The sequence below is a fragment of the Ambystoma mexicanum genome, chromosome 9 (assembly GCF_040938575.1).
Source record: "Ambystoma mexicanum isolate Mex_15411 chromosome 9, UKY_AmexF1_1, whole genome shotgun sequence".
Classification (NCBI taxonomy): Eukaryota; Metazoa; Chordata; class Amphibia; order Caudata; family Ambystomatidae; genus Ambystoma; species Ambystoma mexicanum.
Genome location: NC_090931.1, coordinates 951,577,919 through 951,603,666, shown reverse-complemented (window position 1 = coordinate 951,603,666; position 25,748 = coordinate 951,577,919). Strand labels below are relative to the sequence as shown.

The window sequence follows — 25,748 nt, the reverse complement described above, 5'->3', positions numbered from 1 at the left end:
GGACCCACAGGCCGTGGTCTGGGTATCCTTCTCCAGGTCCTACATTCAACTAGCTCAGGGTAGTACCCTGTCCCTTGGACTACCCCCTGTTGGGCACCAAGGTAAGGCATGGGACTTTGCCAAAGTAGATATAATAACACACTGCTTTGCCCACCATCTTAATTTCAAATATGTGTCTTTGAAGAGTGAACCCTTGTTCATGCACTCATTGCCCCTCACCAAGCATTTGATACTGAATAAGCCCCTTTGATGGAACATCGTTGTGAATTCTGGCCAGGCGCCATCGCTTCTGACAGGAGCTAGGTCATTCTATACAGGGTACCATAAAGCAGTGAGGTATGGCCAAACAGGGCCACGTTTCAAAGGTTTTCATTCTTCTGGCTACTGTGCAAAAATCATTGCATACATTTTAGCCACTCAAACACAGGTAGCATTTAAACTGTAGTGCTTTATTTTGGCAAAGTGCCATATACATATATGAAATGAATACATAAAAGGTGCTTTAACTGAGCCAGAGCAGTAATAGTAATAATTATAATAATGAAACCCATTAAGGTTGTAATAGGGATACCACTCTTGTAAGCTTGTAGCACTTTGGGAACTCGTATGCACCCAAAAGGTGGGGCTTCAATAGGGTTCTTTTTGTTTCCCTGGGTCTGTAAAATGACCCAGTCACGCTGGTTCTGGTTGGTGGCAGTGCACTTCGATATAGTGTCTGCACGAGCTGCAGAAATGTTGGTCCAAAGAAAGCCTTTTCCTCCAGGAGGCTTCCAAACAGGTGCCTGTAGTTTGTTGAATCCAGTAATCAGACGATCACGGCTTTGTTGCCCGAGAGTGTGATTGAGTAGAGACAGTATTTGATTATGTTGGGTCATTTTTTTGAGCTTTGCTCTGGGCCAAGCGCTCACAAGGAAATATGTAGGGTTACCTGGTTGTGACTAGAAGGGCTTGGTGCCTGGGACTATTCTGTATGCTAAATCCCCAGAGTTTGCCTGGGTGAATGGCTGTGTCTGGGGGCCAGGACAGATTGGCTGGCCACAAAATGTTTGAATGTTGCATATGTGTATAATTGGTGGCTTTAACACTGACATGCTACATCAGGAAATGTGTAGATTGCGGAGATTTGATCCTGAAGTATCCAAGAGAGAAGCCTGACTCCAGGAAGCTCTGTACTAGCATCTTTTGGGACCCCTGGAACGGAGCTCTGCATCCTCCTGTCATGGAGGCGTGGCTGTGGCATTTGCTGGACCCTTTATTCAATGATTCATATGTGAAGCAGGACCTTAGTACCTGCAACTAACCCAGTTGCTGCTCCAAGGGCTCCACTCTTTTCAGAACATCTCAGACTGCATTTCTTCATGTGTATCACATAATTATGGTCAGGGTGCTCGGACTCACCTGCAGGGGCTTGTTCTGTCTGTCTGTGACTTAAGGACCCCAGAACCGCTATCTTCCCTGCTGGCAAAAGCATCATTCACCTGTGAAAGTTTCTGTCCTGGAGTTTGCTGAGTAACTCTCATGCTGGACTGCCTCTGGTAAATCCACCGATCCCTTTACGGTCTTCTTTGGGTCTGAACTGCTTTCAGCCCCTCCTCCCCCCAGTGCAGATCCTTTACTTAACCTCTGAGGATAACACTGGGGCTTAGTGGCGGGAGGGGCGGGGGTGGAGTAATTGTGTTTCAATTGATTGTGTCACAACCCAATGGAGGAGAGGGCATCAACAGCCCCTCCCAAACCACAGAAGTAGAAATGTATACGACCCCTCCCACCTTGGTTGCCACAGGTCCCTGGTTCCAAGTAACAGGGGACCACGAGGCAGCCAGTGGGGGTTGGGGGTGAAAGAGGGATTAAGGAGAGGTTATGGATGGGTAAGGGGGTTGCAGGGAAACCGGAAAGAGGGGTAACAAATTGGATAGGACGGGGGAATTATGGGAAGAATATCTTTAGACATATAATCACTCTTAATTGTGACTCTCTAAAAACCTGCATACACCCTATCTCATGAACCTTGATCACCCAACATCTCTTCACAGACTCAACCTCAATTATAATCTCTCCTGTCCAGTCCTGGTGATATGTGCCCCATACCCATGCAAGCAACATAAAACATAACAGTGGTATGGACAATGAAATGACATGATGAATTGATGGAATTACACCATATACAGAATGTTCTGATCAGCATTTCGCTGCCTAAACCTTGTTTCCTTCCCAGCCATGTGTTCACCTCACATCCAGAGTATATTAGGCAACCATAACTTCCTTGCACCGGAGCCTGCATAAGTTGCATAGCTCCACAAAAGCATTTACAAGCATGTCCCGCACTTGTGTGGACCACATCAACTTGGTCTTCGTAACGCAGTCACTTTTTCCTAACATTGCCCCCATGAGAGTTAATGCCCTGTGTATTCCGTAAGTATGCTTAGCATACACCAAGGCTCCGGAGCCTCGTGAGGACTCTCGATCAAACGTTGTCAGGGAATACCCAACTCCGACTCTGCCGGCACCACGCCAGTTCCCAGCGACTCTCCCATCTCACCACTGCAGCCTGGGAAGCATCACCGCCGCAGCCCGGGAAGTCTTTGTTCAGAAGGTTCGCTGCGTTCTCAGCAGCCGCAAGGAACAAAGGCTCTACGCTCCTTCAGGAGCTTCAGCAATGCCCTCTGCCTGTGCCTCCAACTGTCAATCACTAGCACCTGGCCTGAGCGGAGACATGTCTTATCAAGCCAGCCCTGCGTGCCGTACGCCCCTAACAATGACGTCCAAGAGTCTGGGTAATGTAGTCTGGGGGCCCAAAATGTGGCAGCGCCAAGGCTCATTAGTTTTTTCTTGGTGGCTTCGGCCACAATGACAGCAGCATGGCTCCACACTCCCAACAGATTGTGTGCTTTCCAAAAAAGTTCAGAAGGACTTCTGTAAATTATGTGAGCATGCTAATGTCCTGAGAGACCACTGTGTGATTCATCAATATTCTGCAAATGTATTTTAATTTGTACCTACCTGACTATTTTGCAGTTAATTGCTATGAATAACTATTATACAGAATACATTTTGTACAGATCTACTGTGTGGACCATTCCTTTGTGGTTAATTGACAAAGGGAATTACTATACTGTTAAACCAGTTCATCACTCCTAGGTTACCTTTACTAGTCTGCCCATTCTACCATTTGGAGAGTCATGGACCCAAAGGAGAACATCCTGCAAGCCAATTAGAGTGATATATCTGGGCCCTAGAAACAGAGAATATTAAAAAGCATAGTGCTACATGCTATCCCTATATAAAATACAATTAATATTTATAAAACCTAATCTCATAGTTAATATTTCTAATCATTCTCTTTCCAACATTGAAGTAAGTGCCCTCAGTAAAGGTTTAGGATTTGTCCTCACCATACGACATGACCAGTTTGAATTCAGGATTCAGTTCAAAGAATTCATGAGAAAACTGCACATTAAAGAGTTCTTCGCTAATGAAGCTGCATATGTCTAATAATCTGACGGAGTTGAGGAAACCGTCCACCTTTGTACGACCCTTTCATTTATTCTCTCCGGAATCTATAGTTTGAGAAAAAAGTACTGAAAGATGTGGGTAGATTAGAACAGACCCAGAAGCACACTTTTAGTAATCCGAGTCGAGAAATTGTCTTTAGAAAGTCTTGACAAGAATCCTGAGATTATAATAAAGAGTGCCAACGAGGGAGGTGCTATTGTTATCCAAAATTCCAAGGTTTACATTGCAAAATGTCAGCAACAACTAGCAGATACCAATAGCTATAAACTGCTAGAGGAGGACCCCACTGATAATCTGAAAACAAACATTTCCATTAAAGTACAAAAAGCAATTGAAAGACAGCATACCATACTTATACTGTCTGCCATAAAAAAAACTTGAAACAACCTACTGGATGTTTGATTGTATCGGGTATTGATTCCATATTGAAACACTTTCTAAATTTGCTGGTCATCACCTCAACCTGTTGGTCAAAAAATATGAACTCCTACATTAATGCCATAACCCACTTTGAACATTTTGATTTCAATCCCCAGGAAAAGCTGTTGATCGGGTTAGACATTGTGTCATTTTACACAAGGATCCCTCAGCATGCTACTCTGGAGGTGGTTGAAGAGGTCCTATTGAACAGAACTGATGCCGATCCTGTCCCTAATTAATTTTTACTATGGTGTATGGAACTGGCTCTTACATGTAACTATTTTGAGTTCATGGGGAATTCTTTTCAACAAATAGAGGAAACTGCAATGGGGGCCATTATGGCCCGCAGCTTGGCTAATTTATAAATCAAACGTTTCGAGAAATCGACCATATATTCGGGGACTAATCCACTTGGCAATAACCTCGCTATATGGAGAAGTTACATTGACAACGTCATAATTCTGTGGAAAGGAACCAATGCAGAAGCCGAAGCATTTATTGACTGGTTTAACATACAAATAGATTCTTGAAGTTTACCCACAGTTTCAGCAATAGTGTCACGACCATAGCCCCTGGCCTGGGAACTCAGGGTCTCTGGCCCTCGCCACAGTGTTCCTGCAAGGCCCCAATCATGCCCCCCTCGGCTGTCCTGGAGCCAGTCCTGGCGCCTTTAGCGCCAGGCTCATATGGCAGGTGGAGTTTCCATTGGGGAATGGACCAACATGGCTGCCCCCACAAGGTTCGGCATGGAACTGCATCATGCAGTCTAGCATCTAGGGCGTGGTCCGCCCTGAAGGCACCTGGGATACCTGCTGGCTATTTAAGCCACGCCTGAGCTGAGGCACGCGCTTCACGTTGTTCTGCACTCGCAGCGTGATGTTCACCAAGACCTGCTCGCAGAATCCTTGGCCTGCACCTACAGGGAGAAGAACACCCTTATTCCTCCTTACCTGTTCAGCATCCAGCTTCTCAATGGCTCCGGAGTCCTCCCTGGAGCTCGTCTTCTTCTGCAAGCAACATCCTAGAGTGGAGAGACAAGAAGAGGACAACTAGTAAGCGTTCGTCTTCCGATTCCATCACCTTCAGACTCCGCTTACCTTCTGAAGCTCTACTGGAATTCAACACCGGTCCGGACATCTTCCTCACTACGCTCCGCTTCCATCTGGCCACATTTCTTCTAGGAACTTCTCGGTGACCTGCAAGGAAGAATAGCACAGGTTAGCCTTATTCAAAGGACGCTCATAGCACCGCGCTTCGCGCATTCTCTTACCTTCTCAAGCACCGCCTTCTTCATCAACATGACGTCTTCATCAACCCTTCTGCATCTACGAGAGAAGGAGAAGGTTAACAGGGCAAAGACTATCGCGAACACACATTCTTTTAGAACTAAAGACTTACCTCAAGAGTGGAGTCGCAGCCAGCCTGGACTCCTGGGCCCACACCAGTGAAGTAACTTGACTGAAAGGAGCCCAGCCGCAACACGCCCCTGCACAGAACAGCAGGACGGAGAGCGCACCTTATCGAAATACAAGGTGAGGAAGGCTCTAAGGGGTTTGCAAGGGGGACAAATAGTCAACTCAACTTTGTAGATATCACCATTTATCACCACAATAGTCACCTTCCAATCAAACCGGTTCATAAGAGCACTGATAAAAACATGTTGCTCTATTACTCCAGTCATCACATGAAACATCTCTGTTTTAAGGCTGAAAAAGAACAGAAGCACAAAGGAATCATTTGAAATTGAGTCTTTTACCTTGACTGGTAAATTGTTTAAGAGGGGCGGGCACCCTAAACAATGGGTGTGCAATTCAGCCAAAAGTGCTTACAACAATAACAGTAAGCATTGTTAGAACCCAGACAAAAAGAACAGACCACAGCTCTATTGGTGTGTGTGTGACCACCTTTACTGATTTGAGCTGCCGTATCAAAAACATGATTTGCTAATTTTGCAGAATTTTCATAAAGAAGGCTCTGAGGTAGTTACAGAGACCAATTTTTGCCTACAAAATACGTTGGTTTATTCAACATATGGTGAGTATGAACAGAATGAAAAAGCAAAAAAAACACTATTCAATCGCTTCCCCAAATTTGGGGTTTTCCACCCATCAAGTGAAACCATCTGTGTGGAGCTTGCAGCATTAGTAAACATGTTTGTTTTTATTTGGCCGAATGGTACATTTGACCGAATTTGGCCTGTACCATTTGACTGAATTAAAACGTACAAATTGGATAATACAAACCGAACATGTGGAGCAGGGATTGCGGGGGTGTCCCCCACTCCTATGATCAGTATGTATTAGCCTTGGGGGGATGCAGGGGTGTCCCCTGCTTCTTCAATATTGAAGACGGGGGCCCTAAAAACAAAATAACTAAGAAAAAGGGACCCTGCTGCGTCAGATCCAACCAGCGTTTGATGGATCGGATGCTGCAGGGCTGTGTTAACCAGGCGGCGAGCGAACAGGTAAGTAGGGAAGGGGGTTTGGGGTGGGGCATTGGTGTGAGTGCGTTTGATCCTCCGAGAACTGATCGCATGCGGGCTGTATTTTTTCAACAGTTTGCCACAATCAGCTCTCAGACAGTCAACCACACCTAAACTGAGCTTGCAGTGCCTGTAAATTAATAGCAAAGACAACCAAGAAAGATTTGGGTTTGACCAAATTGTGATCACAATCGGAATTCTAGCCGTAAAATCAAGACTCGGAGCACAGAAGTTGTCTCAAACCGAAAATTGAAAAGGTCCCGTTGGTCAACCATTTCATTTAAATGCAACATCATTTTGAGGACTTCTCTTGGACAGTGCTATTGAGAATTTCTGGACAGAGTAAAAAGGAGAGAGAGAATAAGTTGATAAAAGCTAAACAAAAGCACATTTTTCTTACAGATAGCCACACTAGAGTTCTTAATGAGGAGGTGGAATGGCACAAACTGAGAGGGTAGCTTCCTTGAGCTCTGAATTACAATAGGATTGGTTTAAGTAGTTGGGTGCTCCTACGCTGTGGTTTGCCTTCTTTCCTGGGGGGATTATTTCACCATACTCTGGTAAAGATCTTAAGGTTCATATGCAAGTACAACTTCAACATGCCTGGGGGTTGCACTGCATTTTGTTGATGCCTTTACTGATTGTTAATACGGCACTATAGACACGTCCGCATTTGAGTATGCGCATTTAGAACCCTACGATGAGTGACCTTTGCTGTCTATATTTAAGGCAGGCATTCTAGCCCTGATTAACATGAGACCGAGAACGGTCTAAGATGGCCTCCAAATAAGTGCATTCTCATGACTCGCATATGCAAGATTAGAAACTGAAAAAGACTTCAAAGGCTTTTTGAGGGCACAAGTTGGGAGATCCCTAGATGCCAAAAACGGACACGTTTGGCACAAGTGAAGGAAGCAAGATTAATATGGTTTAACTCAACGAAGGTAGGTATTGATTATGAGGTGCTTGTTCAAAGCCGAGGTTGTTGGCATTTTACAAGCATTGGCTCTGTAGCTTTACAAACAAGTGACTGTCCTTTACCATTCACAGCGTCACGTCCTGCACTACCTGCATTCAAAACGGCGGCTTCCACCGGCATGCCAGGAATTGGTAAGTGTCCCTAGATGTTCATACTTAATCTGGAGGTTGTGGACGCTATTGGTCACCGAGAGTTTTGCTTTTGCACAGCATTCAAATATATGCTATTCCCCTGCCTGGAGCAATAAGGTATTTCTGTGGTTTGTGAAATATACCCTGAGGAGAACAAGCATTAATTGCACTCGTTTGATTTGTGTTGCAAATTGTGATATTATTCTACCATAGATCTCTCCATATTATTCATTGAGTACTGATTTTCAGCTCCTGATGAATGTTCAGCATTTGCGGCCAAATTAACAGAAACACAACATGTTATGTCCCGCGTTGACGCAAACAGAGTGGGCATCCATACTAATTGTGTTTATGATTTCATGTTAAATTTTGGCATGTGCGTATTGTTAGTGAGTATGGGGAGTGTGATTGAGTATGAGTGGTAGTTTCATTAGGAGACAAAAGATAGCAACCATCTGGGGGGACATTGATGAAGGAACTCTCCCCCGACTCAGCAGATTCAACAGGCGCGAGTGACACCATAAGCATAGCATCCTGGAATACCAGAGGGCACGTGCACCTCACTAGGCCTGACTCACACGATCTTGGCTTACACGACATCATATGCCTTCAGGAAACGTGGCTTCGTGATAAACCTGATTTAAATGGCTACCACATCGAAATCTCCCCGGCATTTAAAGGTCCCCTGGGCCGTCCTTCTTCTGGCTTACTAACAGCGATTAAAACAGGATCTGGCATAACCATTACAGAAGTTATAACCCGTAGCTATGAAATTCTGGCTGTGATGACCACATGGAGCTCTACATCTGTTTTTTACAACTCAAACACAGCAGAGCGGGTAGCTATCATAAACATATATTGGAATCCGCAAAAGATCTCTACAGCGAACATGTACGATAAAGTGGCAAACATCATCGATGCGATCGCAATCAAATACAAATCTCCAAACATTCTGATCTGCGGCGACCTGAACGCAAACTGCCTACCACCTAGCAAGCCAGATGGAAATGACCCGGTAAAATCCTCTGCTTTAACTAGAGGTCTGGCGTGGAACACCATCATGAAATCCAGAAACCTGTTGAACGCGGCCACTGTTACGCAGCAAAACTCGCTGATTCCGACTTGGGAACGCGGCGGGTCCTCTGCTATCCTCGACTACATCTTTGCCTCTGAATCAGTTTTTTACAATATAACTGCCTTCGAAGTCATTAAAACAAAGTATAGTGACCACAATCTACTCAATGTTTTCTGCAAAAGCAATCGTCCTACACCTCAATACTATGACACTGCCATTGAGACGAACTCTCAAAACACCCGCTTACGTATGACTGATGCTGATGTCCAAAAAATCGATGACCTTTTTTCCATCCAAATGTCTGATCCTACATCTAGAACGGACCTGGCAAGATCGAGCTACATTCCGCTTCTTCTTCCGTTTAAGAAACCGAGGAAAATCAGCACTCATCCTCCTACTCAGCACACCCATGAATACAACATAGTCTTAGTCACCAAACGCCGATCTATAAGAAAACTAAAGAGAGACGCAGTAACTAAGAATCAGCCGGCACTCTGGGAAAGCCTTGCCGTAGAAACAAGACATTACAAACAATGGCTGAGAAACTCTAGAGAGTTACTTTATCAATCTGACGCCGAGGCGATGTTGAAGGCTCTGATAAACAAAAAGCCCCGCGACTTTTGGTCGTTAATCAATGAACCGAACAAACTTCAAAACTCGCAGATGATTAACCCAGTTACAGAAGCTAAATGGACTGACCATTTTCGAAAATTGTTCGAGCCAGTCATAGGAAACGACTACGAATCAGAACAACAAAAAGATTCAGCTTGGATCGACCAGATAGAAATCGACGAAATCAAATCAATCATTTTGAAACTGAAACCATCGAGAGCCCCGGGCCCTGACGGGCTCGCTAACTGCGACCTCAAACAAAATCCAGAGGAATGGGCGAACCTTATCTGTTCAATTTTTAAAGTTTGCCGAGAAAGTAAAACCATTCCGGACTCATGGTCAAAAGCTTTGATCGTTACGATCTTTAAAAAGGGAGCCAGAGACGATCCCTCGAATTACAGGCCAATAGCCTTGTTAGATGCCATTGGAAAAGTTTTTGCCACAATCCTACTGAACCATTTTCGCAAATGGGCAGCCACTGCGGGCTGCTCAGATCCTCTCCAAACTGGATTTAAAAAAAATGCAAGTACGAGTGCAAATATTCTGTGCTTGAACGTACTCAAAGATAGAGTTATGACTGGATCTCCACGGATTTACCTAGCGTTCGTTGATCTGTCGGCTGCTTTTGACGAGTGAATAGGTCCAAACTATGGTCCAAACTGAAGTGTTGGAAATGTCCCGCAACCATTTTGGACCCAATAATCAAACTTCACTCCGAAACCAGTATAAAAGTACGCCTAAATAACCAAGGCCTAACGTCTAACTCTATCCCGACTTTTCGAGGAGTAAAACAGGGTTGTCCCCTGGCCCCGGCTCTGTTCATATCATTCCTAGGAGACTTCAAAGAGTCCCAATCTAAAACCAGATCCTTTCCACTGAAAATAGGCAACACTCAGGTGCCTAGACTTCTATATGCGGATGATTTAATATTGCTTGATCAGACCCAGATCGGTTTGCAACGACAATTAGACAACCTATCAACCTATACCACCGAAAATAATTTGGAAATCAATAAATCGAAAACCAAGATAATGATTCTCCAAAAACAAGGCACCAAAAAGAAAGTGGCTTTCAATTGGCTCCTCCACGACACCAAAATAGAAGTGGTCGAGTCGTTCAAGTATCTCGGAATTCAACTCGACAGCACAAAGTGGGCCAGGAACCTGCAAAATGACCTATGGGCGAAGGCTAAGAATCTAGCCGCGCAATTGAGAGCTGTTGATCGGAAATACGGGAAATTCTCCCTGCAACCAGCAATCAACTTTTACAAGGCCAAGATTATCCCCTCGTTGACTTACGGCATGGACGCCACCCCGTCTATTCCTCAGAGCCTCTGGCTTAAACTTGAAGGTTTTATCTGGAGATCGGTGCTGGGTTTACCTAACTCCGTAGCTGTAGCCCCGATCCGACGGGAACGCGGTCTTGTTTCCCTAAAAGCGGCTGTGGATATCGCAACTCTATACCTGTATAGGAAAGTCATCCATCCGGGGAGCCTAGAAATCTATCGAATAATTGCTGAAGAGATCGAGAAGGGCAATAACCAAATGATGAATAAATGGGCTCAGGATCAAAATTTGAAACTGGAGGAAATCGCTTGTACCAAAGAAGAATTAAAGCACAATCCTGTTAGGATTAAAACCAAACTACAGTGTACAGATTGGATCCTGACCATTGAAAAAGCAACTGGTAACAAATTATTAGCCCATCTTCCAATGAACATCAACAAATTGAAAGAACCAATGGCATATTGCAAACGATATCCCAACAAAGCCTTAATGAGAACTTTCTTAAAAGCCCGTCTCAACGTTCTCCCGACGCTGGAAATTCTGGCGACCAGGACAGGATCCACGTCAAAAGCCTGTAGACTTTGCAAAAACGCTGAAGAAATAGAATCCATCAGACACCTGCTAATGCTCTGTCCTGCTCTGCACCAAGAAAGGATGGCCTTTTTCACCTCCCTGACTGATAACTCGTTTGCAAGCAATGAAGACATCTGGTGGAATCGCTTAATTACTGGGGACAAGACAAGATGGCATACGGCGTCAGCTAAACTGTTGAACTTAGCATTTCAAAAAATTACTCTGACCACTGCCATTTGACTCAGCATCCCCTTTTGGTGGAAGCTTAGTCCTTCTTCCCCTGGTGAAGCTTTTCACTCTTCTTCTTCTCTTGAGCTCTTGTAAAAATCTTGTTTGATTATACACAAGTAATTAAAAAAAAAAAAAAATTATGAATGACTGATAGTCATGGTGTTTTATAAATGGATCTTTTTTTTATTACATGATTATGCATCAGAATTGTTTGAATAATGATATTTTTATAATGTGATTTTGAAGCAATAGAGCCTGTTTTCCCTTAGGACACTTCAACAGTGATCCAGTTTCTTTGTTGATTTTCTATAAAAAACCTAAGCCTGTTTAATGATGGACTGGATGAGTGGCACTACATTCTGTGACTTGAGAGGCCATCATTTGCCTAGTTTTCCTTAGTCATACTTGTCTTTCAGTTGTAAAGAGGTACTAGAAATGATCTCGTTTTCCCTATAAACCGACAAGCTTTACTAAGTAGGAGATGTCCCTTTATGTTGTGCTCTACCAGTAATCACCTTACAGTTAAGCAATTATAATCGTTCTTTTATAACGCGCTTAATACAAACTAGTGGTTTCTAAGCGTGGGATTGTGATTCGAACCTGTGTTACACTGCGTTGTCTTGCTTCCAAGACAAACGCATTTCCCCTGAGCTATCTTTCCTCCCCTGTTAGGTTTTATCCTACTTTGTAGTGGTGAACCAAGAAGCTGTTGGGTGCTATATAGTTGAGACAACTGTGTTGTGTTTTAGAGATCATGGGGCAAACTAGTATCCTAATGATTTGGGTATTCTGGACACTATATATTTGTTGACACATTATGACACTGTTAATTTAGAACAATAATAAGAATGATACCCCGTTCTGATATTGGGAGACCTCTTTTCCTCCCAAGAATATATCCCAACACCTACCCACTTGTAAATATATTACGTTTGAACTTTGAAATCTCGAGTAAAGGGTTTTGCCGGTCTGCCACTTTACCCAAGGCCATAGTCACCATATTAGATCACTGAGCCACATTAAGTTCTAGTTCTAGTTGAAAAGCTCACATACCCAAAAAGTGGTTTACTGATGCTAGTCTATTAACAAAGAAGAGTGACGGGTTAGACGAAAGCTACAGAGAATACATGGCATTTGCGATTATAACAACAAAACAGGGTCTCTCTTCTTTGAATTGATCCGAATCAACAGGATCAGGATTGGTCAAATAATAAAGGCTAAAGTTTCTTCCTTTCAAGGGCATACTGGTCTCCTCCAGGATTTATAAAGCAGACAGACTCAGGGATACCGTGCCCAGATGCTTCTTGATTCACAGTCACAAGCATATGTATAACTCTGAGCTGCTTGTTGCTTCAGGTTGTGATATGATATGGCATTTATAACGCGCCTATACCAAAGTGTTTCTAGGCGCTACAAGACAAAGGAGGGAAGATATAGGGTGGACAAGACAAACAATCCTACTAGGCCTTAGTCATTTGGATAGTGCAAGTGCGACAACGAGAAGTGCAGGGGGCAGTGCAAGGGAGAGGAATGGGGAAGTGCTTTCTCAGGTTACAGTCTCAGGGATATAGTGCTACGCTGCTTCTCTGCCATACGTTCTCTTCACAGGGTTATAAGCACTACTACACCAAGTAGATAGTGCCTGGTTCCTTTCCTGCTGGTCCAGAGTTATAGTGTCCAGGGTAACTCTAAAGGGATATGGTGCCCATCCCCATGTCTGTACTACAAATGAAATGGTGCCCTTTTCATTCAAACAAGATATAGTACCAGATTCTCAAAACTTATTTTTGCACCAAAAACAGTCACACCCCAATTCACAAAGGGCATCTGAAAGCCATAGATGTGCAGATTCAGATGCCCTTTTCAACCCCTTTGAACATCTTAAAAAATAATAGTGTATTTCTGCACAAAATACAGAAACGGGACATGCATCAAAATGCACAGAAAATAAACGAATTCTCTTTCACCTGTTTGAAAAGGCTTCAGGGAAATGTGCAATGTATGACAAAGGCATTTCTGACCCTTTCATGCCTTTTTCATTAAGTGGGATAGCAGTGGCATAAACCGCTGCTGGTCCACTATTCCTCAAACAGGCCCTTTAAGAGGGCTGGGAGTTCGTCATACATTAGCATCAGGACTATATCCCAGGGGGCTGGCCAGCACACCATTTGCGCTGGCACCCAACCCCTAAAAATGTGACGTTCACCTTTGTGAATACAGTGACCGGCACATTTCTCAAAGTTATACCACATTAAAAAAGCTCACCCTCCAGCTATTTTTTATTCCCATTATTTTTTTAGAATTTTGCCCATAAAGTCTTTCCCACTTTACGCAATGGAGCGAAAGCCCTGGACTCTGGAAAGCCTGGCAGCCTTTGTCAGGGTCCTCAATGGCCTACAACTCCAGCGAGCTTTCTTGAGGTGTCCTATATACAGATTTGGTCCCCTCCTATAGCCACCTCCAGGCCTCTCCCCCAGGTCCTGCAGAAGGCTTTTTGGGCACTTGCAGCCTCAACATGCAAAGTCTCTTGAGCCGCTCCTCCTTGGCCTTCTCCAGCTTCGCCCAGCATTCTCTCCTCCGTGATCTCTGCGTCCTCTTTCTCCAGCACATTTATCTCAAAACTCCTGCTGCACTTAGCCTGTCCTTTCTGAACTGTGGGCTGATTAGCCTAATCTGCTCCCTTCTTGTTTAGGCCTGTACCGTTGTGAGGGCTGTGTGTCATTCATCATTTGTCCTGTTTGTATAGGAACTGTGGCACAAGCAAATTATTAAAGGCCATGCCATGGCCATGTTTGGGCCAGGCAGCAGTCACATCGTGCCAAATTCCACTCCCTAAATTGAGTCTGCTTTTCTTGGTACTTATCACTAGGCCCACAAACAAGCAATTTAGGTAGGTCTGTGTGTGAGTGTTATGAGTGAGTGCATTGTCTTTTCCAGCCCGCCTAGGACCAAGACTGCAGTCCCAGCACCACAGGTCCCTGGCTGATGGGGTGCATGGTTCCTGCGGATGAAATGTCTTCAGGTACTAAGTAGCACTGGTATGAGGGGAATCACAGGTTCGGAGTGTAAAGTCTGGCATACATCTCAAGTCATCAATGCCAAAGCCAGTAGCTCTGTGAGAGGGTTATACAGTTCTCTGGACTTGTATAGAAGCATTAGGGAGGGGTTTTCGGACTCACAACACAGGTCAGACACGCCTCATAGTTTGATGCAGTGTCACTTAAGTCAAGGCATGGACCTAGAGATGGAGGTGGTCTTTGTACACTCCCAAATGGCAGAAGAAGCGGCAGCCACCTGCTGGGAACTTGGTGTTATGGTGCAAGTATTATTTCTATCAATGGTAAGAGTTCAATTCATGGATTGCAAAACTAGCTTGAATTATTCTATGAATTTATTTAATATTTTCTTAATTTCTATACAGATTCAAAGAGTTGGTCTGATATCAATAATGTTTTTGCTCTTAATAGGTTTTCATTGATAAGTACAATAAAGAAAAGACATTTGACAATTTTAAAACAAATAAACAATATACCAACATTTAAGGGCAAAATAAAAAACAAAATAAAAACATAACTAAAATTGATAAAGATTATAAAAATGAGAAGTCAACCACAATGTAAAGAAAAGATAATGCACAGTTACATTTCATGGTCCAAACCTACTTTCTTGACATCATCGTCTGAAACTTTCTTAAAGTCATTTTCAAAAGGACTTGCAAGCTCATTAAATAAGCCCACTTCTTCACAGTTCTTCAGGAATCTTGTTGGTGTTGGGGTTTGGTCTGGAAATGCATTTTAATAGACACAACACTTGTTAGTACAATCATTCAGTTAAAAAAGCATTTGTGATAAATGAACAACAACAAAGAGAGCAACATTGAGAGAAGACCTTTCCTGTTTTGCTTATCATGCCATCACTAAGAGAATCATGAACTTGATCGAATTGTTGCCAAAATAAAAGAAACACTTCTCTCTGACATGGAACATAATTGCTGAGAATAATAATAATTGTAAGACAATCAATACTTATCTGATGTAGGGGTCTGTTTGAGGAATGAAGGATTACTTGCACCAAGAGTGGGCCAAAATAAGATCATATGGCTAGCGTATGAGGATGATTTTCTATTATTTGATTGTACAAATATAGGTCTGCAACGGCTGTTAAATTCTTTTGCCAGATACGCTAAAGATAATGCGTTAATTATGAATCCAGAAAAGACAAAAATATTGACATTTTCAAAGGTGGTGCGTAGAAGTCTACAGACGGTATGGCACATAGAAGGAGCTACAGTAGGTAACTTGACCAGTCTCACGTACCTGGGTTTCACTTTTGGCTCACAAAAGGGTACAAGGACTTTGCTGACTAACCTTAGTTGCAAAGCAAAGCTTTTGGATTCACAAATAGAAAAACTAGACAGAAAATTTGGCAGATTTTCATTGAAACATGCCTTAATGTTTTTGAAGGTAAAATAGCACCTAAACTAACCTATGGTCTTGAATTATCTCCTGTTGTGTTAAGTAAAGCCTTGGGTAAAATAGAAGGTATTTGGAGACAGGTCCTCTGTATTTCTCGGGCGGTCCCTATAGCAGCCATTAGGTTTGATCTGGGATATGCTTTGCTCTGGGCTTGTGTCCAATAGAGGATGTTAACTTTATATGGGAAAATCATGGCTCCATTGTCAACTCACTCTATGAGCTGATGAGTACTTACATGAATTACAATTTATTTTTACTCGAGTTTAAAAACAATTGTGAAGATATTCTTTATAATATTGATTCCAATCTGGATACCCTGATTGAAAATCCCTTGTTAACAAAAAAACGCCTTTTGGATTATGATTGGATTTTAAACCACAGAGCAATTCCACTCGTATAGCTCAATGAGCCATGAACATAAAAGACGAGGATCTGTCTTGAAAATACTACTTTTGTTCCCTAATTGGTATTACCAGGGAGTCTTATTAAGGTTGAGATGGAATCTATTACCAACAAAGCAGATTCTGATTAGAAGGTTCTGTGATATAAAAGGTGAAAATGCAAGCCACCTAATTATGGAATGTGGGGCATTGAAAGACCTAAGGCAAGCCCATTTGGGTACCCTGCAAACTTATTTCACATATACATCTGACGATTTAGTATGGAGTCGCTGCCTCAACATTCAAAATACTCATGAAGGGTTGGCCCTCTCGGGTTTTATCAAAAGTATTAAGTTAGGGTAGGATATGGTGATAATTATAAACTGAATGGTTGGCTCCTGTCCTTCCCCTCCATAGTTGATTTTTTAAACCTCTGATATTGATTCTGATGCTTTGAATTTTGTAATAACAATCTTCTATTGAATCTGGGGAATTGTCTAAATGGATTGATGTAAACTGATTGATTTGGGAACATTTTCTTTTTTTGAATTGTATTATATGCTTATTTTACTTTGTGTATGGTGTAAATTGTAAAGGTTTGTATAAACCAAATACAAAAAAAAACATTGTAAGAAAAATTGATGATACAAGGGACGCGGCCATCTTTTAAACTTTGCCTTTGTAATGAAGCTAAAAATATCACATTGCCTGCAAAGGAAAATCCACAAATAAGAGACTGCATTTATTTTAAATTGAAAGAGGGTCCCAACAGCAGTAAATCTGGTGCTATAGGACTTATGGTCACTTGACAGTCTTCTGCATGGTACGTCTTCTCTCAGACAGGGAGTTCGGGGGGAACACACATGCACATCTCTGCCCAGTTATTGTCTCAGAAAACAGCATACCTCAGCTCCTTGTTACGTAGCACATAAAGATCAGAAATGAGCCAGACATGGGATATGTTTCTTAACATGTTTTTATTAAAGTTTGTATAAAAACAAACTTAAGCTTTTCTCTTAGCGCCCGGCATGAACACAATCAATCGCGTCCAGGACAGTTGGGTCCAAATTATACATCAGTGTCTCTTGGGAAGGTTCAAAAAGATTTCTAAACAAATGTTCTTTCAGTTCTCATTCATGTCAGGTCCTGGTCCTTTCAGGTAGCATTACCAAACAAAACCCAACAAAGGGAAACTGCTCAGTGTCAGAAAACAGCAATAATAATCTCAATAAAATGTCTCATGGCCCTGGAGATTCAGAGCACAAGAAAAGTCCCTGATGGTCCTAACCTCCATGACAATGTTTTTGTGCAGCTAGGGGACAGAGGGGAGGCCCCCACTCTTCCTTCCCTTCTTCCTTCCCCTCTTCCTCCCCCTCGTCCCTCTCCTCCCTGGCCTCCTCCCTCTTTATACCCCTCTTCCTGGGCCCTCAAGTATGCACTGGAGTCTAATTATTGTTAGATATTGGTGTAATGCTGGAGATAGTCTCAAATCGAGGTCTGGAGCCACAGGAAGACAAGTGGCAGCCCCAGCATGTGTATGGATATTTATTTTACTGAGGCTTTTGCTGGCTCCCTTTTTCAGGGTTGTGGGCTCTCTAAGCCTAGCTGCCTCTCCTCACAACCGTCTCACCAAAAGCTTACACTTAGGGATCTCTGCCCTAGAGTGTCTAGCCCTTCATTAAGCAGTACTGACTACTGGTGTTCCTCCTCGTCATTCTGCCAAGTGATCATTCCTCCACCCAAGTTACTCCCACATTTCTATCTCCTTTAAAAAAAAATTGAAGTATGATTGCAACTTTTCAGGAAGGCGGAAACCAATTAGCTGTCATCAGAGAGATGGAAACATAAGCCAAATGTGGACTTCAGAAATTCAGGTGTAAATGTCTAAAAATCAGCTGGTATGTGGTCTGGCTCAGGGCTCTTATTCGGTTTCAGTGAGGAACTAGCTATTAATATCCCTTCTACTGTTATCAAAAGGAAAGCACAGTGATATTGTAATTCTAAACTTGGTTTGCAAATCATTTCCTATTTCTCATTTACCGAGAAGCTGCCCTCTGATGCGACCTTCGTGTTCCAAATACCAATATCACAGGAGGTTAACAAGAAGGCTGAATGGTCGCTATATGTCATAACTACCACTTCAAAGACTTTTATTAAAAATGACTTGCCTACTATCAGACAAAAATTGTTCATTGGTGAACCATGTGAAAAGCCAATAAAAGGTCTACCCGGGATGCCCGACTTAAACGTTCCATTTACTGTGAGTAGGCTTCATCGCAATGAATAATTACATAGTTTTATTACATGAGGATTAATGTGTGAGTGTATCTTAATGAATGGGGAAATTCCAAACATGGAAATTTGCGATTCATTAGAGGTTTTCTAGAGGTTCCTTACCGATGTTTGAATTGGTCACCTCCAACAACAGCAATAATAATTTTATCTACTCTATTTGTTACTGCCATGGAACCAATAATATCATTGAAATTTAACACGAGGTTTTTCTCTTTTACACGTATTGGACTATTGTAACAATCGATAATAAAAATACAGTCGTTCTGGGGCATAATTTGTTAAACACATTGAGCACTTTATAGACCATTTTAAAACTCACATTTTGAGGTATAAAAACACAGAGGCCATCAGTTTTCTAACCTCTCTTACTTGCTAAAGCAGGCAAATGAACATTAGTGAGACCCTCTATATATGGAGGAGTAGGAACCTATGTCTCCTGCAAAATAATAATATACAATTGACATTAGCAGATCAGATTAGCCGGTCAAGTGGCACAGCGAGTAGAGCGCTCGCTTTGACATCAGTGCAGAGCCTGCAAACGCAGGATCGAATCCCGGCAGCGCCAAACTCAGCGTTTCATCCTTCCGAGGTCGATAAATGAGCACCACACACCGTGGGTAATAATAAGCAGCGCTCAGATACCTAAGGGTTCGTAGCGCTATATAAATGCCAAATTATTAGTTATCTGGAATGACCGATTTCCAGGTTTAGTTGCAGATCTTGCTATATTCGACGATAGTGGTAATTAAGGTAAGAGTAGAATTTTCATCCTCCGCTACATGTGGGGCGTCAATCTTAGCATTGATTGCTTGGTGATAATTGGACAAAGGATTGTGGTCCTCACTGATCAAAATCCTTTCCTCAGTACTGTCTAACGTTTGCTGTTGCAAGTGACAGTGCCATCTCTTCCGAGATATTCAACGGTTTACATCAATTTATAACAGGTACATGGGGTTGCATAAATGCAGCAGTAAAGAGACAAGATCTGCTAAGTCTTCTGGAAATGCTATGTGGTGGCAGACAAAAATAGACAAGAGGTACTAATAGAACCCTTGTCCCTTCAGCTGTATCAGCAAGGTTGGAATAGAGTATTTAACACACCATTGGTTCTTCAAAGTGAGAACAATACAAACCCTGTACATAGATTTATTGGTGTTACCAACGTAAGTAGTTTGCCTGGACATTAACATATATTGCGGATTAACTGCAGGACATCGTAAATTACAATGTATCCAATGTGTACATTCGTTTTTTATCTTTTTTGTAGATTCCTTATTTGAGGCTACTAATTCTGGTGCTTGGACCAAAACAACAGCAAATGATGTCGTCTCTGGTGGATGTGAAAGAGTTTTATTCTTGGTAGATAAGACTGGAGAAGACAATAGCTTTCTAGGTAGTGGAATCGGTCCAGGAAATGTCATCAAATCAGATGGAATCATTTCATCTTTTCTTTCTTCCATACACGAGATTGGGGGTTTCTTTAAGTTCACAAATTTGGTTTGACAAACCCCCTTTAACAGCTCTGTATTAACCGTTCTTTCTTTCATGTTTGAAAAGGTAGATTGATAATTAGATATTCAAGTCTCTATATATTAGAGGTTATTCACTTTTGAGACCCAGATTGTGGATTACCCAGAAAACCTATAGACTTAGAAATATTAGAAATATATTTTAGTTGTTCTAAATTCCCTGATTCTGTCTTTCTCTCAAGGGCTTTCACCCACAGATATAAGCAACTATGCAAGAACTAGTAAGTTCTTGTAATAAACATTTCAAAAGGTTGACCCTTCTTTCATAGTCACCATCAATGTAGTGCTCTTAGGACCACCCTCAAGCTTTGTTTTCATCTCCTAGTGAGAGGGCTTGTTGGATCTTTAACTTGCACTTTATTAGATTCTATAGTTGACTTTTGTTTAAAACCATTCTTCCTGAACATAGGTTTTCTCATCCTTTCTTTAGGTGCAGAATGTAATGCTAGATGGATGAGACCAGCTGCATTAAGACTTTATATTATGAGTTTCATTCAACCCAACCGTTGTCTGACCAGAACTACCATTCGGGCAAGCTCCAGGTTGAGGCTTTGTTAAGTCAATGAAAAGACACCCATCAGCATTGTTAACATAAACATATTCTTTCTCATTACCAAGTGTACTTATTTGGATTTGGTTTGCAGTCTTATCAGCCCATAAAGTCGACTTAACTTCACTGATGTTCAGTTCTAAGTCACCCACTACCTTATTTGGTTCTACGTGATATTTCTGCTTTTTGAAGGCCACCTACCAAAAAGACGGATTTATTTCGGGCGATTTGTGGCGGCCTGGAAAAAGCAGAAATACCACATTCCTTTGGAGGGGTTCACCTGCCCACCCCCCAACTTTCCTGGTAAGCCGTGCCCCTCCCCACCCCCTGGCCCCACCCCCTGGAAACCCACCCACAGCCCCAGCCCCAACCATGTTGGCAGGATTTATTAGAAGTTGGGGGGTTTTACCCTCTTGAGCCCTCCTTCCACAGCCGCTTCCTTACAGGAGGTATCCTGTAAGAAACTCATGGTGGCAACAGTAAAGATAGACAATTGATCACAGTCAAGGGTGTTTGTTAAACTGTATGCAGGTTGGAAAACACCTGATCAAAACCTAAATATAAGATGGAAGCAAGCGTCGACCATCAAATGGAAATAAGGCAGTCCTAGTGGTATTGTGTCAAATAGACAAGGGTCTATACTAAGAAACCTATTGCCAAACCTTACAAATAATACAAAAAGGTTTTGGGATGGTTTTCAAGAAAAGAAAGAAGTGTTCACAAATAATATGTCACGATACTGTAGCTTGGGTCTCCCTTCCTCACGTTTTGAGCACGGGGTACAGTAGGATCTTGGAGCACAGTACACCCTCAAGCTTCCCCAGCACGAGATGACAGTTCCACTTGCAGCTATCAGGGCTGTCAATGGCCAAGTCTCGTTTCACTTGAAAGTCTCTTGCGTTCGAGGGCCTGACGTATTTAATAACAAAGTAAAAGTTACTTCAACAAAAATGAACGTTTGTTTCCTGGTTTTACTTCGGGTGAGGATTCTTCACCCCTGGGTCTCCCTTTTCCGGGCACTGACCCCTCTTTACTTTCAGCCTCTCTCCTCCGGGTTCACTATGGCTCGTCCTTTATTCACCAATCTGAATGTCTTTTTAGACAGTTCCAGTGGACCTCCCTCTGCAGGGTTCACCTTTGTCGACACACTGTTTTTCGGGACTTTAGATTTTGCCCCTCTTGATCAGCATCCCTCTTCCGGGTTCACTCTTGCCAACTTCACCTTCACATTTACTTTCAATGTTTTTCGGGGTTCACCTCCCTTGCTTTCTCACAGATCTTAGGTCAAAGGCTCTTGACTGTTCGTGTATTTTGCTTGACCTCCTGTATGACCACTATGACATATCTTGGCGGTTCTCCTACGGGCTTATGATAGCTGTAGTTTCACTCAGACGGGAATCGACCAGAGTTTCTCGGAGCAGCACCCACGTGGTGCCCGTCCCCTTCTGCAGCTGGTCTCCCCTTTACAATTTTACAGTACTTTGAACTTTTCTCACTTTGCGACTTTTGTTCACCAAGGTCCGGTTCTTATCGGCTCTCCCCTCGATTCACCGGCTGTGATGAACCGCTTGGCTTTCCTCGTAACTGGAGTCAAGGCCGGTACCCTGGTAGCAGGAGTCTCCCTCGTTCTGGTCTATCAGCGTTGATACGCTGCGTGTACCATTGACATCTGTTGCAACACACTTGGACTATTGTTCTCGGTCTTACGATTCCTTTTGGAGAGGTTTCACTGGTTTTTGTCAAAAAAAAGGCAAGGTTGTATCTCTCCTCGTCAGCCTCTCGATGTTTCCCACCTTTCTCCTCCTCTTGAACTGCCGGGTCTGGATAGCGGTCTCGTCGTGTGGTCTGCCTTGCTCGTACTGTGCTCTCGTGCTCCACCTTTTATCCCTGTGGGGAAGGGAAAGGGCCATTAGGTGTGTCTGATTCTGATCAATTGCCTGACTTTGCCTGACCCTTGTATTGGGACATGTCAGGAAAATGAATATGGTGTTAATCCATTCTCTTGTGTGTCATGCAAAAGTGTTTGTTTCGGCAAAGGGAGTGGTGGGCTGTGGTTTTGAATGTCCAACGTGGTAGGATGGAGAAAAGGTGTTGAAAGAAGGGGGATACTGCGTCTCACCCATCAGTGTCCCTCTCCCTGAGGACCCCCCCATCGAGGTGATCCTCCCTTACTGGTCGATCCCCAGGAACTGGATCCAGTAGTGATGGCTGTGTCCTGGTCCCCTGGATGACAGATCCCCGGGGACTAGCTAGGTAGACACCTTCAGGTTCCTTACACTCCCCACCCAAGCATTCCCCCTCATTCCACTACCACATAAACACACACACAGTTTAATTTATCCCCTCACCCAGTTACAAATATTCACCTTCCCCTCCTCCACACCGACATACCGACACGCACAAACACCCTGGCACACATAACCACTAACCTCAACCTCCTGTGACTGCTCTTCCTGGCCCCGACGTGCCGATCATTCCCTGCGTGCACTCATGAGAAGCAGGGGCATGAAAGTTTGATTTAGAAAGACCGCTCTTAGCAGTCTTTCTAAATCAATGTATTTTTATTTTGGTTTTTGTAAATCTATTGTTTTCACTCTGTATGCCTTATTTGAGTAGAAGTTCAATGTGCTAGCACCTTTGGGTTCCTTTGAAGCCCATTTCCCCCAATGGGGATCGTATCGCTTTCCTTTTAGCCATTAATGGTAGCAACTTGGGGTAACAGCCTTAAGAGAGTGCCCACATAACCCTCACACTGGGATGTTTTGGAATAACAAGCCAAACAGACCAATAATACAAAATCTGGGGACCACTGGCCCAGTGCTTGGAGAGTCCAGTGGCTAAACAGAGACAACATAGATTTAAGGCTTAAAAGCAAGTTCAACAGGCAACAGTAAGCTCCAAACAGAATCTTGTAAGGATGGTCAACCACTATTACCGCCAGACACCATCATTGGGAAAGGGTTTTGAGCTGTTACAAGGGGAAGAACAACAGGCGAGATGGCACAAATGTGGGAGTGCACAGCACCACATTCTGGATAAGGACAGCCAAATTCCCCCACTCACTGCTTGCCCTCACTGCACGTACCTTGCCTTGTCTCATCACACCTCAAGCCTGATGTGACCAAAGGCTGTTTAGCGGATCCGAGCGAATTAGGTTTTGGTCAGATGAAAATCGAGTCATGGGTTGATGCGCCTCTCTATGCCTCAATCATAGTTGACTGGTCGCCAGCCACTGTCTACCATAGATCATGCATCAAACACTTGCTCCCAGGCTAGAGGAAAGGACAGGCTTGTGGCAAGCAGCACTGCCCCATAATGTCCCAGATGCACCAGCAATGGGCAGCCCCTTCCAATGCAGAGTCCCTACCAAATTTGTAGGTGACCAGCTTCCCCAAGGAGACAGTGAAGTTATTTGGAGGCTAAAAGAGTGATTTCCTGCGGTGGATCCGCCAGGAAGAGAAAGTATCACTTGTAGAAGTTAAATTCCAGCACCCCTGTTTCTTTATTGCTTTGCCCGCTCAGCTCTGCATCTGCTGCCTTGTATGCTTCCCCAATCATTAACAAATGCATTCCATAACAGAGTCCACTCCAAGGCATACCAGTCGACTTTCCAGTACTACGCTGAACTGACAGATGGTTAGTGGTGTCCCATCCTAGTGTGTATTGCTTCCCCTGCCTGGCAGGTGCAAATAATCTCTAGTCACTGCCACTGGACAAGTATACATTCTGTATTTGTTTTTAGACACAGGCTTCCTCACCACTGTGGTCCATCTTTGACACTGGGATCTTAAAACTCATCGTGTCATCCTCTACCCAATAATCCTCCCAATGAACCCTCTTTGCTACCAGTGGATTCTCTCTTGGGCACAGCCAGTTTGTAAATTCTCGTAGTTCCAACAAATGATAGCAAAAAGGTGCATCGGTACATGGCCACACCAAAAGCATTGCTGCACACTTCCTGCAAGCTGTCCACCAAATCCCCAACAGAGTCATCTGGACTCCAAAAACTGGGATTATCACTGCCACCTGTAACCAGAGAGAGATTCTGGCGGTCTGAGTGGAGGTTACGGTAAGCGAATTTAGTGGTATTTCTACATAATGCAACAGAAATACTGCCAAACTCAGAATGAGACCCTATGTCTTTGTTGGCCAACCTGTCACTCCAAATGGTGACTGCTAACAATATGAGGAAAAGCTTAAGGAAATGACAGTTTGGTTGTGGGAATGAAGTATGGAACTCGTTTGAAAACATCTTTTGGACCAAAGTCTTACACCTCCCTAAGGGTACTTCCACAGCCTGCGTAAGATACGAACTTGGCTACATCTCCATTCAGGCAAGGGTTACCTGGAACCTTTTAAGCCTTTTCAGGAAAACTTTATTAACAAACCAGGCGCCTCAAATCGCAATTCTTCACAACCTAGAGTCTGAACAACCTGACACAATCCCGCATCAATGGAATGAGTTGTGTCACGAGGTTCTCAAAGCATATAACATCAAGACTCAAATGCTGATTGAAAACCCTGATGCTGCAAAACTGAAGTTATGGAGACGTGACTGGATCCATACTTGCAACTTAAGATCGACATCAAGAACAGCGCAAGACTTCCTGATTGAGGCAAGAGTTTATGGCCATCCTCCGGGACACCTGACCTGTTTTCCGGACCAGTGGTCGAGATCTCTTTACCTGAAATTCAGGCTCAACGCCCTGCCAACTAAGGAGCGACTCTGTTTCTGGTCACAATCAACTGACTTAGATCTAATGTGTCGTTTTTGTAACACCACAAATGAAACCCTCAAACACCTGACAATGATATGCTCTGGGCTAGAACAAGAAAGAAACAGAATCTTTGGTCCAGTCACAAAGAGATTTCAGTTCGCATCCCGGGAGGACTGGTGGAAAACCCTGTTCGACGGGTCGAACAGATCTGTGTTATATGCCCTGGTCTCCTTCCTCCAAGCCGTCAAAGACTGTTTATACACCAACTTGGCTATTTAACAGAGGAGAAAGTCTGTCCTGTGACCTAATGACGAATGTGGTGACTAACATGGAACAGGATGTAATAAAATGTACTTGTTTTGTTTGATGTCTTGCCTTACGACGAAATTGTCGTCATTGGTGTTCTCTTTTCTATTTTTAAAGGTTTGAAAAAAACCAATAAAAAAAAAAAAAAAACTAAATAAGGAAATGAATGTTGGCAGCCAACTTGCTAGCCCTC

General features: G+C 43.2%; 1 protein-coding gene across 2 annotated transcripts in view; it reads right to left on the bottom strand.

Moving 5' to 3' along the window:
• The window catches only part of ATF2 (activating transcription factor 2), a 1,079,253-nt gene that overhangs the window by 657,915 nt on the left and 395,590 nt on the right, over window positions 1-25,748 (bottom strand). For both annotated transcript variants that reach the window (XM_069616143.1, XM_069616142.1), the window contains one exon: window positions 14,965-15,083. In XM_069616143.1, the coding sequence (XP_069472244.1) occupies window positions 14,965-15,083 (119 nt within the window). The remainder of the gene's footprint in view (window positions 1-14,964; window positions 15,084-25,748) is intronic.